The 18,025-nt window shown below is 26.0% G+C and overlaps 2 protein-coding genes across 2 annotated transcripts; one reads left to right on the top strand and one right to left on the bottom strand.

Annotated features, from left to right (window-relative positions):
* The first annotated feature begins 9,240 nt into the window (after positions 1-9,240).
* Positions 9,241-14,797, top strand: LOC101497057 (gibberellin 2-beta-dioxygenase 2). The gene is made up of 3 exons (XM_004495830.4): positions 9,241-9,727; positions 13,589-13,961; positions 14,283-14,797. The coding sequence occupies exons 1-3, from the start codon at positions 9,342-9,344 to the stop codon at positions 14,565-14,567; spliced, it is 1,044 nt and encodes a 347-aa protein (XP_004495887.1). The 5' UTR covers positions 9,241-9,341; the 3' UTR covers positions 14,568-14,797.
* Positions 14,798-15,078: 281 nt separating this feature from the next.
* LOC101496748 (pectinesterase 31-like) lies at positions 15,079-17,209 on the bottom strand. Its single transcript, XM_004495829.4, has 5 exons — positions 16,782-17,209; positions 16,305-16,494; positions 15,989-16,192; positions 15,404-15,642; positions 15,079-15,314 (listed from the first exon to the last, which is right to left on the bottom strand). Exons 1-5 carry the CDS (start codon positions 17,114-17,116, stop codon positions 15,140-15,142), a joined length of 1,143 nt encoding a protein of 380 aa, XP_004495886.1. The 5' UTR covers positions 17,117-17,209; the 3' UTR covers positions 15,079-15,139.
* Between the last annotated feature and the right edge of the window lie 816 nt (positions 17,210-18,025).

Here is an 18,025-nt window from a genome sequence, read left to right as displayed (position 1 = left end):
AACATAATAAAAATATCTGGAGCAACAATGCAAAAAAATCTGAACTTTGTAACAATGCAAATAGATAAATATTTATTAAGTAATAAATTCTATGTTTTATGTATAAAACAGTTGTCTTGATGATATTACCCGTAAGTCAATCCGATGTTACAAAGTTACAATGTTTATTCTTGGATATAAAACATTCCAAATAATAAAATAATTATCCAATTTTCCATACTTTTATTTCCAATAAATTAGAGGGTAAAAAAGGTTCATGTAAAAGAATAAAATGGATGTAACTACCTATATATCCACTTCTTTGAAAAACTCACAAATATAACAAATTTTAACCAAACTATTTTAATAGAAATTATTCTTTGATTTCTTTTTAACTGTCAAATTTTAGAATTTTTGTGTTTCTAATTAACTGTCACTTTGAAAGTTTTAGGCTACAAATTTGTCAATTATACCCTTGCTCTCTCAACAACCATTACTTACACATTTTCCATAAAATCAAACTTTTACATGGAAGTTTTAAGAGTCACTATGATAGTATACATGTTTTCCCGAATTCTATTATAGACTTCTCCACTTCCAACAAATGTTAAAGTCCACAAAATGCTTTCTAATTAAAGCAATATATGTGCAGCATGTTCTAAGAAATAGAGAAAAGAGAGAGAAATGTGGGTTGCATTTACACATATGAAATTACACTTTGTATAAGCATTTATTAGTAAGAAAAAAATCTGCAACTTAGAGTAAATTACGAAAGGTAGCACCCTATTAGCCTTGCATTGGTTGAAGTGAATTATCCTAACACGACAACTTATAGGAAAGAGAGCAACTATTAGCATGAGCTTTATTTATTTATTTATTTTCAACAAATTAAAAAATTATAAATACTAAATTAATGTATGATTGTATTTTCATGACGCAATCTCTTATAATTAATGTAGTAAACAATCCTATATATGCTCTGCGATTTTTGAATATCTCAAAATACATATTTAGGATTTCTTTTAAAAGAAGATATAATTAAAGAAAATCCTCCAATTCCATCATTATTTCATAGGAAAGTATTCATGAGAAATTTCTTTCCAATCTTATAATAAACGCTCCCTAAATACAATTAAAAGTTGTTCAATATCCTCCCCTGTTTATTTAATAGTCATTTTATAATTTATTTAATGACACTGGTTAATATTTCTCTTTTACATATATATATATATATATATATATATATATATATTAGGATTATTATTAAAACTTATGTAAAAAAAAAAAGGCAATCACTAAAATTTTATTACTTTTGAAATTATTATTTATTTCCTCTTATAATACTGTTAGTAATTTATTATGTTATTGCATTTGTTTATCTCACTATAATAAATAACTAATAATGCTATTGACAATTTCATAATAAATGATGCATTGAACTTTTAAAATGACAATTAAGTAGAATTAAATTTTCTTGTAAATGCTATTTTCTCTGTTTCTATTTATAAGACAGAATTTAAATATCAGATGTTACTAAAATACTCTGTGAATACATTCGATTTGAAATTTTTTATTTTCTAATATAAACTAGCAAATACAATTTGAATTTTTTTGTGTTCTAATATAAACTAGCAAATTGAATTTGAATTTTTTCGTTTTCTAATATAAACTGGAAAAAAATAAGTGTGTGATGCGTTTTTGGTATTTTATAAGTGTTTTATTTAAATTTTAAACAAAAATATATATAATTTTATGTATAAATGACAAATTTGTATTTATTTTATATTTATCAATGACAAATTTTTTTTGTATGTGACAACATTAATAATTATCCCATCTTTTTTCGTATTTATCAATTCCAAATATTTATTTCATATTTTTTATGTATTAATAAAAAATATTTTTTATGTTAATTTGTATGTATATCACTTACAAATATTTGTCTTGTATTTTTTATGTATCGTTTATAAATATTTATCTTATATTTTTTAATATTTATCAATAACCAATATTTGTATTATAATTTTTATGTATTAGTGATAAATATTGTCTCATAATATTTTTCATTTGTTTTTTTATTTATCAGTGACAAATATTTGTCATGTGGTTTTTTATATTTATTTAACGTAAAAAATATTTGTCCTGTATTTTTTATGCAATAGTTATAAATATTTATTTTGTATTTTTTAATATTTATCAATGACAAATATTTGGTGAATTCTATTTTTTTTAATCAATATGACCTTTGTAATTTAAAAAAAAAATAGTAAATTTTCAATTCCTAACTTCTAAAAACCATTTCATTTTATCAATTCTTAACTTTTAAAAATGTTTTTTCTTCAAAAAAAAAAATCACTCAATTTTTTTGTCAAAAACTTTCTTTTAAAGTGTTGGTTTTTTGGCAGTTAGATTTTTTTTATAGAGCAGATATATCTTTCTTGCAATATAAGGTAGTTATTTTTTTGTTGTTGGTAATTGTGACTTTTTTTCCTTAAATTTTGACAATAGTTAAAAATAAAGAAGAAAACAATGGGTTTTTGACACCTATTTTTTTTCTTATATTGATTTATTGAAATTTGTATCCCTTAAATTTTGACAATGGTTAAAAATAAAGAAGACAATATTGATTTATTGATAACTTTTTATTTTCTTATGTTGATTTATTGGCATTTGTATCACTTGAATTTTGACGATATCTAAAAATAAAGAAGACAATATTGATTTTTAATAGCTATTTATTTTCTTATATTGATAAGTGATTTATAATATTAATATTATCAATACAAGTATATTTATTAAGACAAATACTAACAAGTGTTATTGGACAAACACACTTGTTAAGATTCCAAATATGAAAATTTTACATTAAAGATGTATTAGAAATTGCACAATCTAATCTTTTAAAGTTTAAATTTTACACTTAATTGTAATTTTAGTCCTTCTATCATTATCAATTTACATAAATGGTCATTTTATTTTAAAAGTCGTCACTTTTGGTCACTCTTTTTATATTTTGTAACTACAAAAATGCAGAATTGACATATTTTTAATGGCGTGACATACAATTCTATGATATAGAACTAGAGTTGTGCAAAGGTTGTTTGTTTTTTTTTTAAAAAAAATTTTTTTTATATAAAAATCAAACCATATCTATTTTGAAATCAATATATGGATTTAGATTTATAATCAAATCCATTATTTGGTTTAAAATCGATTATAAAACTAATTGTAAAATTGGTCATGGTTAAATAACTGATTTATAATTAAGCTACCTGTTTCAAAAAATTCAAATTTAAAATCGATTTTTTTGTCAAAATCGGTTAAAATTTGATTTTTTTTTAAATCATTTATTTATAGTTTAAAAACCGGTTATTTGAAAGAAAAAAATGATTATTCATATTTAAAAATCGATTATTTTTACAAAATGAAAGTTCAATAAAAAACATACATCAATTATACAATTGGTTTCTCTTGTGATTAAAATTGAACATGTTTAATTACTTACTTATGATTAAAATTGATTTATTACTAACTTCATTATGACCATCGATTTTGATTCATACTAGTTTAATAAATTGTTTATTACTTAAACCGTAGAAATTACAAACACTTTAAAGTTTCTTTGATCAAATTTAACAATTATTACACCATACTAAAACTATAGAAAATACAAACACTTGAAAGTTTGTTTCCAACACCGATATGGACACCATATCACAAGATTTAGTAAATTTAAAATATGTAATAAATTTAATATATTAATTTTTGTCTTGAGCGTTTATAATTAAGTCAAGTTTGAGTAATATATAAATCTCAATATCATTTCCAACCTAACATGTTAATGTAACATTTTGAAAAAAATATATTATTTAAAAATCAGTAATTTAAGAAATTATATTTAAAATATTTAGTCTATCATATTTTAGTCTTCCTCAATAAATATTAAATATCTTAATTCATTAACTAGTTATCATACAGTATGCTTGGTTAATAATAAGTAGATCTGTCAATTTGACAAGTCCACTAATTATTGGCCCCCAACCCATATGATGTTTGAAGTGTCAAAAAATTTAATAATTAAAAAGACCCCTAAAATTTTGAAAGCTTAGTGCCCCACTTTTAAAAAAAAAAAAAAATTGAGAAAAGTTTTGAATTTTTTTATTTTTATTTTTTGAGAAATAATTTTTTTCTTAAAATTTTATGATAAAAAAATTTATATTTTTTTCGATAAAAAATGATTATTACAATATTTTTAATTCGAGAAAAAAATTGACTTTTTTGAGAATTTTTTTAAAAAATTTTGTCATCAATTTTTTTGAGAAAAAAGTTCTATTTAAAATTTTTATGAGAAAAAAAAGTTTTTAATGAAATAATAGATCTGGACTTTAAAAAAATTATTTTAATAGAAGGCTTAATATTAGAGGTTTCGTAAATAAAAAAGATTAAAGGGGCCCTGTAGTCTGGGGTTTTTATGACAGCTCTGGTAATAAGCAATTGATTAAATGAAGTTAATTATATCTCAATGAAGTTAGTAATAAATTTTCGGAAAAACTTTGTCGAAAGATGGAAGGTCGGTGGGGGTGATGACAAAATCATAATCGTTTTAGAGTTTTGGAGATTTAAGAGTTGAGTGGATAAAAACCGGATATAAACTATATCCTAATATAAAACATAAGTGGGTATCCAATCGGTTAATAAATAAACCGGGCTATAACCATATTATTTTAACCGGACATTTAAAATAAATTTAGATCCAATTTTTGATTTAGGCCTGATAACCGTATTTTTTATACAATTCTATATAGAACACTTTAGATGTATTAATTATTCATATGTTCTTATTAAATTAAAAGTATGAAAAAAAATTGAAGTTGAAAGTTAAGTTTTTACTGCGTTTTATTTCAATTTTATAGATATTAATCATTTTACATTATCGTATCATATGCCACATTATTTAAAAAATCTAACGGCATCATTTTTTAGTTAAAAAATTCGAACGACGGACCAAAGTTGTTGACCTATAAAATATGGAGGTCAATTTCGTGAATTAGTAAAAATAGAGATTAAAATTGCAATTAAACCTAAACTTTATATTTTCAACACAAAATTACTATTTTCGATTGTTTAATAAATATGTTAAAAATAAGTAAGACCTTCAAAATAAATAAATAAATTAACCTAGTAACTTAAATATATACTTGTATTTAAAGTTAAACAAATTATTTTTTCAAATGATATTTAATTAGAGACAGAAATAAATAAAGCTATATCTATGAGATGTCTAAGGGACAAAACCTGTGGTAACACATGTTTTATGTGTGAACTGTGGACTAGCCGTCCATGAATTGAAGAACATGATGTTCCAATTCTTACAAGATAACACTTAGTCAAAAGTCAAAACTCAAAAGTATAAACAAAGAAAACAAAATTGACCCTCCCACGGCCTGCAGTGCCCAGGAAACACCTGCGCCACTATATGTTATGTTCATTGAATGTTATACTGTTGAGATTAATAAATAAACAAGTTTTCAATTTTTAAAGATGATTCAATTTTCAACAAAAACCGCCTGAGAAAAAAGAATAAATTACCCGACCATGTCGTGTGTGGATTAGTGAGAGAGAAACAGAGGAGATTCTCTGTTTCTAGTAGCTAAAACATACCCCAACATCATCATGCGCATTTTGACGAGTTACATTATTTTTGTTTTATGAGTGAAGTGTTACAATGTTGTTGCTGCGGCATCTTAGAGAGAAAAGAAATGGATTTTAAACTAAATGAGTAGATTTTACAAAATAAAATAAAATAAAATTAGATGAGTACATGATTCTGTTCTTCTTACACTATTCTTTAATAAATATTCATTCAATACTTTAATGTTGAGTCTTGTAATTATCGAATGTATTAAAATTATAAAAATATTTTAGAACAGGACTTTTGTTAGTCAGTTTTATTTATGTCTTTTACTCTTCGATTCTAAATTATAAATATTTTTGGTAATTTTACATAAATTAAGATCACATTTTATTTATTTTCTTTGGAGCTATACCTCTAAGCCTTTTCTAGGTTTTCTAATATTTATTTGGTTTTCTTTCATTTATACTCTACAAGTATATTGCGTGTGATTTTCATCCACCACCACTATATGAACCACTGCCCACAAATATGGCTAACTAGATATGCCCATAACTCCATCACTTGTTTTGTAGCTAAGACTAAGTTCAAGACAGAGTTTTGCTCTGTTTTTTTTTTAATTAATCTTAATGTAACGGCGTCTAGTTTTTTTTATTATTTAAATTGTATTTTTTGATAAAATAAATACTTAAAAAGTAAATGTATATATTAAAATATTTCTTAACGAAGATGATATATATAGAAATCAGTGCACCATGAAAGCAACATGAATAGATAATAATTATTTTTAAGTTTTAACTATATTGAAAATATCAATGTTATTAAGTTGAATATCATTTCTCGTATTCGAATTCAATATCTCATAATTATGTGATTTTTTTATGGTATTTATCATTTCGTCTATAAACAAAATAAAAAGATAATAACTTGTAAGTGGCTCAACATCAATACTATTTCTCAAGCAAATTTTTTCATAAAAGACAAAATTTAATTGGTTGAGCGATAACTGTGAATTCTTCCTGATACTCTGTTTGTATTTTATTTGTGGGTGTAAGAGAGGTTCTAAAGATTCAAAGAAAAATAAACAAAAACAATTAACAAATAACTTAAATAAGTATAAGGAAATATACTTCATAATTATCATTAACTAAAATGATCTTCTATTCATCCGACGGAAGAGCTGGGAGAACGAAGAGTTCAATATTATTTAATGTAAGACTATAATTAGCTAGTCAATCTGTAAAACGATTTTCTTCATGTCATGTATATTTGAATTTGACACGTCAATATAGCCGAGTCATATTTCTGATTCTATGAACTAAAGTTGGAAAAATATGGTTATTCACTTGCTTTTGACATATCATATATATAAAGACTTCAGAGTCACTATCGACCACTAGATTTGTAATATTCTTTTTGCACACATCTCAATAGTGAGAACATTACACATATCAGTATTTTGAGCATACCCCCTAATTCAATTTCTAGAAGAATCCTGAAAAATACCTTCACATCTAGAAATAGACGTAGAATTCTTGTAAGTATCATCACAATTGAGCTTGATCTAATTGTTATCTTGTTATCTGGTCGGCTCCAACGAACATACATGATCTTTGATCTCAACAAATATACATTTTTGTTCACATGATTTTCATATTCGATCTCCTTCACAAGATGTATGATTGTTTAAATTATCTTTAATTATAAAATACATTTATTATTTTTTTTCATATATAACTTTAACTAATACTAATAATTTATATTGAAATATAAAAAAATTAATATTAAATACATCTATAAACAAAATATAGTTTAATCACATTTCTATATAAAATAGATACATTAAATATATTATTAATATTATTCAATAAAAAGTAAAATATAAATAAGTGTTTATATTTAAGGATGAAAAGAAAAAATATTATCGTGACCTATATTTGCTCATATCATAATTATGCTTATTTTAGAAAATATTCCACGGGATATATTTTTGGAAAAACGTCAACAAAAGGCGACCAATTATTTAATTTTTTTTAATGAAAAAATGGTGACAAATTGGTTGTTCATTTGTTCTATATGGAAATAGAGAATTATTTGTGGACATCCAAACAACACATATACACCTTAAAAATAAAGAAAAAGTAAAAATAAATAGAATATATTAATAATGTAATAAAACAAAAAATATTAAATGAGTGTTTGGAAATAAGGGTACCTAAATATAATTTGTTGTATAAAAATATCAGACACAAAAAAACCACGAGGAGCTGTGAAGTTACAAGCTTACAATGATTCTGTCAAACATTAAATTTCAAAGAGTCAAACCCATACGCGTAACTCACACTGAGATGCATGAAATGAAACGTGTATAAGGGCAAAGATTTCCTTTTAGAAAAAGACCACACACGGCTCTAAAAACAGGTGTGCAGTTGGTTTGGGAAGAAAGTAGTTGAGATGGTTCCAAAGGGGTATATGTTGAATTTATTTAAGGTCCAGTTTGATCGGACTTGTTTGATTTTTGTGTAATAATTTTTGTTATTATTTTTATTTATTTATATAAGATTTAAAATGTATTATGATTGAATTTGTCATCTTATTTACTTATATAAAATCTATAATCTTGTTATTATATTATTGAATTTACTTTTTAACTTAATGTTTAAATTCTACATTTTTGTAATATTTTTTTAATTTCAATTATCGTATTACATACAACAAATTAAATGAGAGTTTATATTTAGTATAGTTATAGATTGATAGGTCTCTTGATCTTTATTTTATTTAATTATAATTATATTTTAAAAAGTTTTGATATAAAAAAATAGACTTTTTGTGATAGATTTTTCAAAACGTAAAATTAGATCTAAAAAAAATATCATATATCAAGTAATTAGATTATATTTTGAATTTTTAAAACAGACTAAATCTATTTAACCAAAGTATGATCTGACCTGACCCACTTCCACCCGTATAGTATAGTAGGTACACCAATTAAGAAGAGACAACCATTACTAGTTGGTTCCCAAGTCTCCAATTTTTCTTTCCACCTAAAACCTAATTTAGCCACTTCCTACCTTCAAAACTTACTCCTTAAACTAGTACTAGTATTAATTCAAATCAAATGTAACAATCCAAATATAAATCTGATTGAGATCTATATAAATTAACCAACTTCTAGTGACTGAAATCATTCCCCCGCTTACACTAATTCTTCTTAGTTAGTTATATAATATTTCATTTATTTTTCTTTATCAAGATTCTATTCCCCTTAGTAAGCGTGGACTAGAATTAATAGGCCAGTGATCTTTAGAATACTTGGATTTCAATTAGAATTGACAAATATTGAGATTCCTTCATGCAATTACAAATACTATTTTACTTCCTTATTTTTCTCCCATTCCATTTTTGAATTTCAATTCCCTTAATTTCACCCATCTTCCGCTGTCTTGTCTACAAAAGTCCACGTCTCTTTAAATAAACATTAGTAGTATAATATAAATATATCTTTAGTTGTTATTTAATCACCATACCCCATCTTGGTCGTTCACATAATAAAATATTTAAATTTATTTATTCATGCCCTCTCTCCTTCTCCCTTATCATGTATATAAATAGAGTATACATGATGCCACTTTCCTCCAACCAATAATCTATATTCCCTCTATATCTGCTCTTTCTATAATATTCTTCATTATTCTATATATATCTATCTATCAAAATACATATAGCAATGGTAGTGCCTTCTCCAACTTCTATAATGATAAGAACAAAAAAAATAAATGCAGTGAGAATTCCGACTATCGACCTTTCTATGGAAAGGTCGAAATTGTCTGAATTCATTGCGAAAGCATGCGAGGAATATGGCTTTTTCAAGGTGGTGAATCATAGTGTGCCAAAGGAGGTTATTTCAAAGTTGGAAGATGAAGGAACAGAGTTTTTCTCAAAAACCTCTCTAGAAAAGCGTCAAGCTAGTACTACTACTCCTTTTGGTTATGGTTGCAAAAATATTGGCCCCAATGGTGATATGGGTGACCTTGAGTATCTTCTCCTTCATACTAATCCTCTTTCCATCTCTGAGAGATCCAAAACCATATCAAAAGACCCTATCAAGTTCAGGTATATATTGATTCTTTCATTCATTGTTTAATTATACTTAACTAGTAACAAATTTACCTACTTTTTATATTGAATATACTTACAAAATAACTTATAAAGTGAATAATATATTTTTTAACTGAGGACATTAATAAGAGATAAATCAAAAAAGTTAATTTTAAATAATATTAATAATTGAGAGGGTAAATTACATAAAAAATTCATATATTTATATAATTAATTAAATAAATAATTCGTTATTGTAAAATAACTAATTAACCAATCAAATAAGATTAATAGTGAAAAGTGTATTTGTTTATAAACATTTGCTACCGCATAAGTACTTCTCGATAAATTATTATGTTTTCCTCAGCAACTTCAACGTGACCAAATAATTTTCCATATTGCTTTACAACTTCCATATAATAATAATTGGGGAAAGAGCATATATGGTGATACTAAAATATAGCAATGAATAGAAGAAGAATAACGCAGATTGAGGGGGATTTACAATTAAAAAATAGTATTAATTAATTAATTAATAAATTGGTAATAATAGAGGGGAATAGAGTAGGGAAGAAGCTCTAATCAGTTTGTGTTTCTTAAGTGCCAAGCAGGCTGGTAAGGGCTGCCAGTCTATATATGACTAGTTTGACTTAATATTGATATACTCCTATTCTATATTTGGGTGGTTGAATTTTCATTTTTTTATGTGGTAACATTTCAACAGGTTGGAATGAAAGTTAGGCTATATATGGGTGGATATATAACAAAAAGATTGTTTAGGACATAAATATAATAGTACTATTGCTGATTGTATCCTTGACAGGGACATCTTCCCTTTATATTCGAAATTCGAAATGATACAACAAATTTAAAATTTGTTTAATAGTCTAACAAGTGCATTTTGCCTCACCTTACCATTTTCTAATCAACTTATAGAGATAGATATAGTATGTGTATCGGGAACAAGATACACTATTTTGAATAAATTAAGGTGTGGGTACGTTCTGTGAATAATATTTATTTAGTTTAAGATATAAAATTATAATAAAAATTTAAAAAGTCACAAATTTAATTATAACAACAAATAAATTTAAATCGACAAATAGTATTATATTAGTATATAAACAAATTATCGATTTTGTTTGTAATAAGATAATGAGAAAAATGAAGTACCCCTCCAATATTAGTATTAGATAAAATTTGGTATAGATATTTCATTCATTTTAGAATTACTCATGTTTTATATAACTTATGTATATAGTTGTTTTCTAGTGGTTGATTTAACTATGTGACTAAAACTTCTACAATTTAATTTAAATTAGTTGAAGACTATTTTTATTGTCACCGAATGGGCCATCTACCTTATACATAATAGGCTAAATTACATTTGTGGTCCCTTAACTTAATTTCAGGTAACGTTTTAGTCCTTTATCTTTTTTTTTCCCGACTTAGTCCTTTATTTTAATTTTACGTAACAATTTGATATTTTATCTTTTAAAATTTTAACAATGTTATCCTTTTTTATACAAAAATTCAAAAAAAATTTCAATCAAAACTCATAAAATTAATTATATTCTTCAATATAATATAAATTTCATCAAATTCGTAACGCAAATCTTCAAATAAACTTATATTTTCATACTTTATTTGATATTTTTAGGAATAAAGGACTAAATTGAGAAGAAAAAAAAGATAAAGGACTAAAACGTTATCTGAAATTAAGTTAAAGGACCACAGATGTAATTTAGCCTACATAATATTATATCTGTTTATAAATATAACTAAATTATTAAAATTGAAAATATAATTAAATTTATTTATTAACAGTAAGTTAATAAATTTTAGTAAAAAGTTATTAATATAGTTAAAAAAAATTGAATCAAAAATCGTATAAAATATGGATTCTGGTTAAAGAGGTCTTATAATTCATTTTAAGCAAATCATAGTCGCAAATATTAGCTAATGGTGATGTAAAGGTGATAGAGAGCGGGGGGAGGGAAATAAAATCAGCTGTCCATTCTTTTTCACTGTTTTTGTTTTTATAATTAAATGGAAACAAATCAATAAAAGTAATAACTATGAATAAATATTTGTATGGTTTAATTTTTTTTCTTTAGATAAATAAGAAGTCAGCCAAAGAAAATAAGCATATTGTGTCATAAGTTGGCACATCAGTATCCGAATTCAATCCCTATAGTTGTAATAATCATCAACAAAACTTTATTTATCTCAATCAAATATTATATTTTAGAGTCACTTTCCCTATTAACTATATGATTAAATTAAATCTTAAGATAAAAAAAAAGTTAAATTAAATCTTAATTAAGCGATTGCTATTAAGTATTTAATTAATTTCAATTAAAATTAAATTGTATGTTTAGATCCCAATTGAAACAAATATCAACATGTATTTATCTCATACCAAATTTCAAATTATCCAAATCTATTTTCTCTAAAAATTAGAGAATTATAAATTCAATCCAAAATAGCAGTCTAAACTTGATTATAACAGAAATTGATAATTAATCATAAACTTGACTATAATTTCTTCTCTCACTTTAATTTTTCAATATATATTTTAATTAAGTAATTCAAAAATATAAACTACACATTCAAGAATTAAAGATGAGGGAAAAAATCACTAAACTTGATAAAATCGGAGCCCATGAATTGGTGGGCCAATACTGCTAAACAAAGTAAAATAATCAGTCCCCAAAACTATGTTATAACAATGGAGTCTACGATTATGCATAAGCGTTGTTACTTTCGGCTTCAATTTATCATCATCGAGTAGGTAGAATTGTACTTGTCCAATGATGAGTCAGACGAAAAGGCCACAGGCACACAGTCACAATCATCCGCGGTACAAAACTAAGAACCGAACTAGCTTATTTTTTATTTACTTCAAACGAACTAGGTTAATTTTGTCATCACATGACATAATTATAATTTTTTCTTTTTTTTATTCTTATTTATAGTAATAAAAAATAAATTTGATATGTTTACTTTATGTATATATATAATTTTAATATATATATATATATTTTGAATATTATATCTTAAGCTCGAGCATATAATCTTAGAACTATGTACGAGTTTCTTTACTATTATATCTAAAGATAAAAATAAGTGATATATTTAAGAAATAACAATAAATATATTTAGTAAATTAAAAAGACTTATAATTAGACATGATTTTTTTTGTCCTTAAATTTTAACTCACCTAACAAATATCAATATTGTTAAGTTGAATGTATTGTCACGTATTCGAATTTCAAAACTAACAGTTAATTGTAAATTGACGATGACATTTACTATTTCTTGCTTCTATCTCTAAATTTCACCTTTAACCTTAAGAAATTAGATAATTTTCGTAAAAAAAGTACATCAATCAATAATTTTATTGCGTGTCTCACTTGCGTTCCGATCAATTCGATGTTTTTTTATTCTTGCGTTCTGATCAATTCAAATGTTTTTTTATTCTCTCTGTCATATTATTAGTGTCTTTTAAGTTTTTTTGATATATATTATATATTAAAAAATTCAATAATTATAATAAATAAATTATTTTATTAAATTACTCATCTTAATTATTAATATATTATTCAACAAAATAAAATAAAATTTGATTTTTTTTTAATCATAATAGTAAATATTGAATACTTTTTATGATAAAATATAAAGTAATTAATATAATATTTATAAACAATAAAATAACATTTTTTTTCCATATATAATTTAGAGAATAAATATGCTAACACATTTCCATTGATAAAAGTATAGTAAAAACTCCCAATAACAATGTTATGATTTGATAGAAGTAAGGAAACATATTTTACTAGTGTGTGATATTTGCGAGGTTAAATTGCATTGCAGTTGTGCTGTTAATGATTATACAGAAGCCGTTAAAGAAGTAGCATGTGAGATTCTTGAGCTAGCAGCAGAAGGTTTGTGGGTCCCAGACAAGTCCTCACTCAGCAAATTTATTAGAGACGTCCACAGTGACTCACTCCTAAGAATCAATCACTACCCTCCTGTGAAGAAAGGGAACGATAATTGGGACCCATGCCAACTCCAAAATAGCAACAAAAATACTATTGGGTTTGGGGAGCATTCTGACCCTCAGATCTTAACCATCTTACGGTCCAATAATGTAGGTGGCCTTCAAATTTCAACTCACCATGGTTTATGGATCCCTGTCCCTCCTGAACCTAATGAATTATACGTCATGGTTGGTGATGCCCTTCAGGTAACTTCATTTCTAATTAACTCCATACTTTTATATTGTTATCACACTTCCAAAATATTTCATTTTTTTCAAATCAATCATAAATAATTAATACATGTATACATGCTTCTTATAATAATGTAATTATTTGAGTCGACGTTGGATTAAATATTAATATTTTATTATAAGACACTGATATATAGATACAAATATTAGACATACATGAAATAAACATTCATTGTGCCGTGTCAATGCCATGTAGGTTAAATATGTGTCTTTTACCATTTCATCACATAATAATAATTGATTTTTTTTTTTAATAATTTTTTTATGTTTATGAAGGTGTTGACAAATGGGAGGTTTGTGAGCGTGAGACACAGAGTTTTAACGAACGAAATGAAGCCGAGAATGTCAATGATGTACTTTGCAGCACCACCTTTGAATTGGTGGATCACTCCACTGTCTAAGATGGTGACGGCCCACAATCCATGTCTATATAAGTCCTTTACATGGGCTCAATACAAACAAGCAGCATACTCTCTTCGATTGGGAGATTCTCGTCTTGATCTATTCAAGGTTCAAAAACAAGAAGATAGCCATCTCGTTCATGCTTCTTCCTCTCCTTGATATACTTGAATCACATTCATTGTTCATAGCCCCTTCTTTTGTTTCAATTATTATTATTGTTTCTTGTTTTATATATAGCCTTAGTATTTTTTTGGTTTTGAAATGTCGCCGTGAGTGATTTAGTGATCTACTATGTAGAGAAAGAAGAATAGTCACATAGTTGGTATTGTAAAATATATATATAATGTAGGCAAGCTTCCAAGTCCTATACAAGGGAATTTTGACATGAATTATATGTTCAATGACTTCAATAGCACCATAATTAATTTTTCTACTTTTTACTTTTTTTTTTCAACTTTCAATCAAAATAATTTTCCCAAATTGAAAACATTATTAAAGACATATTTTAACTTTTTAATACTATTGTTTGTTAGAAAAGAGTAACAAATTCAAAAGAGAATTAGGAAGATAAAGACGGTTAACAATGCACATATTCATAATGAATAATTGATGAAAATAAACATGCAAGTACTACTAACATGTATGTAATTGTTTAATATTCTAGTAATTAATTGTAGAAATGGAAATTATTATTTGTAAATTACGAAGCATTATTGATAAATTGTTAAATTTCAGAAGTAGGTGGATGATGAATTAGAAGGGCTAATGAGCCAAGTGTTGCCTTCAATGAAATGGGTCCCAAGAAAAGGCTGGGCCTCTTGGTCCGTTAGATTCCGAGCCCACGGAACTCTTTCCGATAAGTTGGAGCCAGGCCCACTACACTTGTACTCTCCATAATATGCATTCCTACATTACACAGAAAGACACAATAAGCCCTTAAAAGCATTTGTATAAAGACAAAGTATGATTTATTGTGTTATAGTAGTAGTACTAACAAGTAACGGTGTTCGTGATTCCAATCAGACCATCCTTCGGGAAGAATAGTATTGTCCATGTAGGTGTAAGAGAAAACAACTCTTGAATAATTTCCCCATGGTCTTCCAAGATAAGTCTGTCCACTACCTGTTACCTTGCTATTTTTAAAGGAAAATCCACTCGCCATTGACGTATTCTTCGAACGCCTTTGAGCAGTGATGTAGGACTTCGTCTTCGTTGTGCTGTGTATATGGCAATTCTACATTCCAATTGGTTGATTAAGCAACAAGCAATTATGGTGGCACAAGCATTAACATTGTTTTTTTTTCTTTCTTTCTTTATGTTGTCAAAATATGAAATATGTCAAATTATCATTAACTTACTATCAAGATAGTACTTGAGAAAAATTTATATGCTTAAGGTTGCTATTATTTTGACCAGTTTCTTGGAAGGATACGCAATATAATGTAAAGTTATCGTACACTCATAACCAATGAAAACATGATAATACATAAAATAAATATTGATATAATGCCAATATACAGACCCCAAAAAAGAAACAAATGCAATCCCCAAAAAAGAATAGAATTGAATTGGAAGAATACCTCGTAAAAGGACCTCCCATAGCCGAAGATGAAATCAACAGTGCCTTTAATTAAGCAATTTTTGAAGTAGTGAAGGCCTTTGTGATCATATAAAGTGTCTTGAGCCCCATAGAAAGAGCAATTATAAAAAGCGGTTTTGTTTGCAGACACACGAAGCGCAACACCTTGTTCCTCTTTTGATGCATTGTCATGCCTAGCAGTGTTCTGTTTCAACACACATTCAATTGTATTTGAATTATCATTTTTCATGCATCTCCAACATATTTCTACGATATGCCACTTTAGCCTTTTAACTTTTAATTAATAAGAAAGTTACCTCAAAATTAATGTTGATGGCAATAAAATACCGAGCTTCCACAGCAACTGTTGAAGTGTTGAATGTCTTCAATTCAGTCCCATCTCTTCCAATCATACCCTTTGTATCATTTCCAGTAATAGTTGGTCGGTCCATCGCGTCCCCTAAGAATGTTATGAACGGCTTTTTTTTGGGGATTGTAATTTTCTCCCTAAACCAATTAATCATCACACCAATTTACATAACTTCCACAGTACTCTTCAATTCAATTTAACTAAATACAAATAAATATTTAAAAGGTAGAAAAACGGTAAGCAAACTACATTCACACGCATTTTTTCTAATTTAAACTCTAACTTAAAGACGTTAAGTCAAAATTTAACGTATGGTAGCTTTGTGCTACTGGTTTTTTAACCAAGTTCTATATATGATTAATTTTGTGAATTTTTTTTTTGGTTATAAAAAACACATTAAGTTATAGTCAGCATTTTTTTGTACCTGTAAGTACCCGGTGCAATGGACACAATATATCTTCTAGTGTTGTTTAGTGGAATGCTATTAATAGCTTCTGTAATGGTTTTGAAATCAGCAGTACCATTTTGGTTAACTGTGATTCTAACTATTTTACTCTCAGCTTGCCTCAGCTTCAAATCAAGACCCTGTTCAGTTGCACTGAGTACTTTCAATTTGTTTTCCAAAATTGTCTTTTTCTGGTAATCCTTCACGTTCCAAGATATCCACTTGTCAAAATCTCCCTGCATTTCTGAACTGCAATTGAAGTATAACAATGAAAGAAGAAATAAAATGAATTGGAAATGGGTTATTCGAACCATCGTAATGCTAGAATTACTGCAATTAATTAATTTCTAGACAAGAGTACTAGAATATTATTTAACACACGCCAACGAAGAGACCATATACACATATGTATATATAGATAGACAGACATGTATTTAAATCATAATCATAATACTTATAGCCATTTACCATACTAACCCTCATTTACTAGTAAAATTCGCAGGCTAACAACATAGTAATAGAGTATATAGTTCTGACACATGACAATGTCCTTTTTTTTTTTTACCACTCTCTCATATCTCTTGCTAAAACCAAGATATAATTACTGAATAATTATTTTAACGTGGAATCTTTTTCTTTTAACCTACGTGTATATATAATTTTTGAAATAAAAAATACAATAATTTCACAGAATAATAGAGATTAACAGAAAATTAAATATAAATAAAATATAATTTTTAATCGGTAAAACTTCTCTCAATTTTAGAGAATAAAAATTACAGACCGTAAAACTAAAATAACATAATAAAATTGTAAATCATATGCAAAAAATTTACTACACAGATGTTACCACTTTCACAAATCAATGATTTTTTCTTTTGTTATCTTTTTACTCTCCTTTTTGTGCGGTAACAATATCTTAGAGTTTGATAATAATGTTATCTAACAATCAATCACGTTAAGTCAATTATTATTTTAGATCTAATTAATTTCTAAATAATTTAAAATTTGAGTTGATTTTACTTTATAGATATCGATACTTAAGAAATACATAAGAAATTATTTCGTTTTAGAATACATGACAACGTAGTAGAAGGATATACTCATTTTATTGAATAAATATCCGGTATATGTTTTCCTAAAATTAAATGAGGGTAACCGTGTTAATCTAGTCTCTCTTATTATTAATATTATATATATATATATATATATATAATTAATTA

Source organism: Cicer arietinum, chromosome 4 (assembly GCF_000331145.2).
Source record: "Cicer arietinum cultivar CDC Frontier isolate Library 1 chromosome 4, Cicar.CDCFrontier_v2.0, whole genome shotgun sequence".
In the NCBI taxonomy this organism is placed as follows: Eukaryota; Viridiplantae; Streptophyta; class Magnoliopsida; order Fabales; family Fabaceae; genus Cicer; species Cicer arietinum.
Note: the sequence above shows the minus strand (reverse complement) of the source record. Positions and strands in the feature narration are given on the sequence as shown.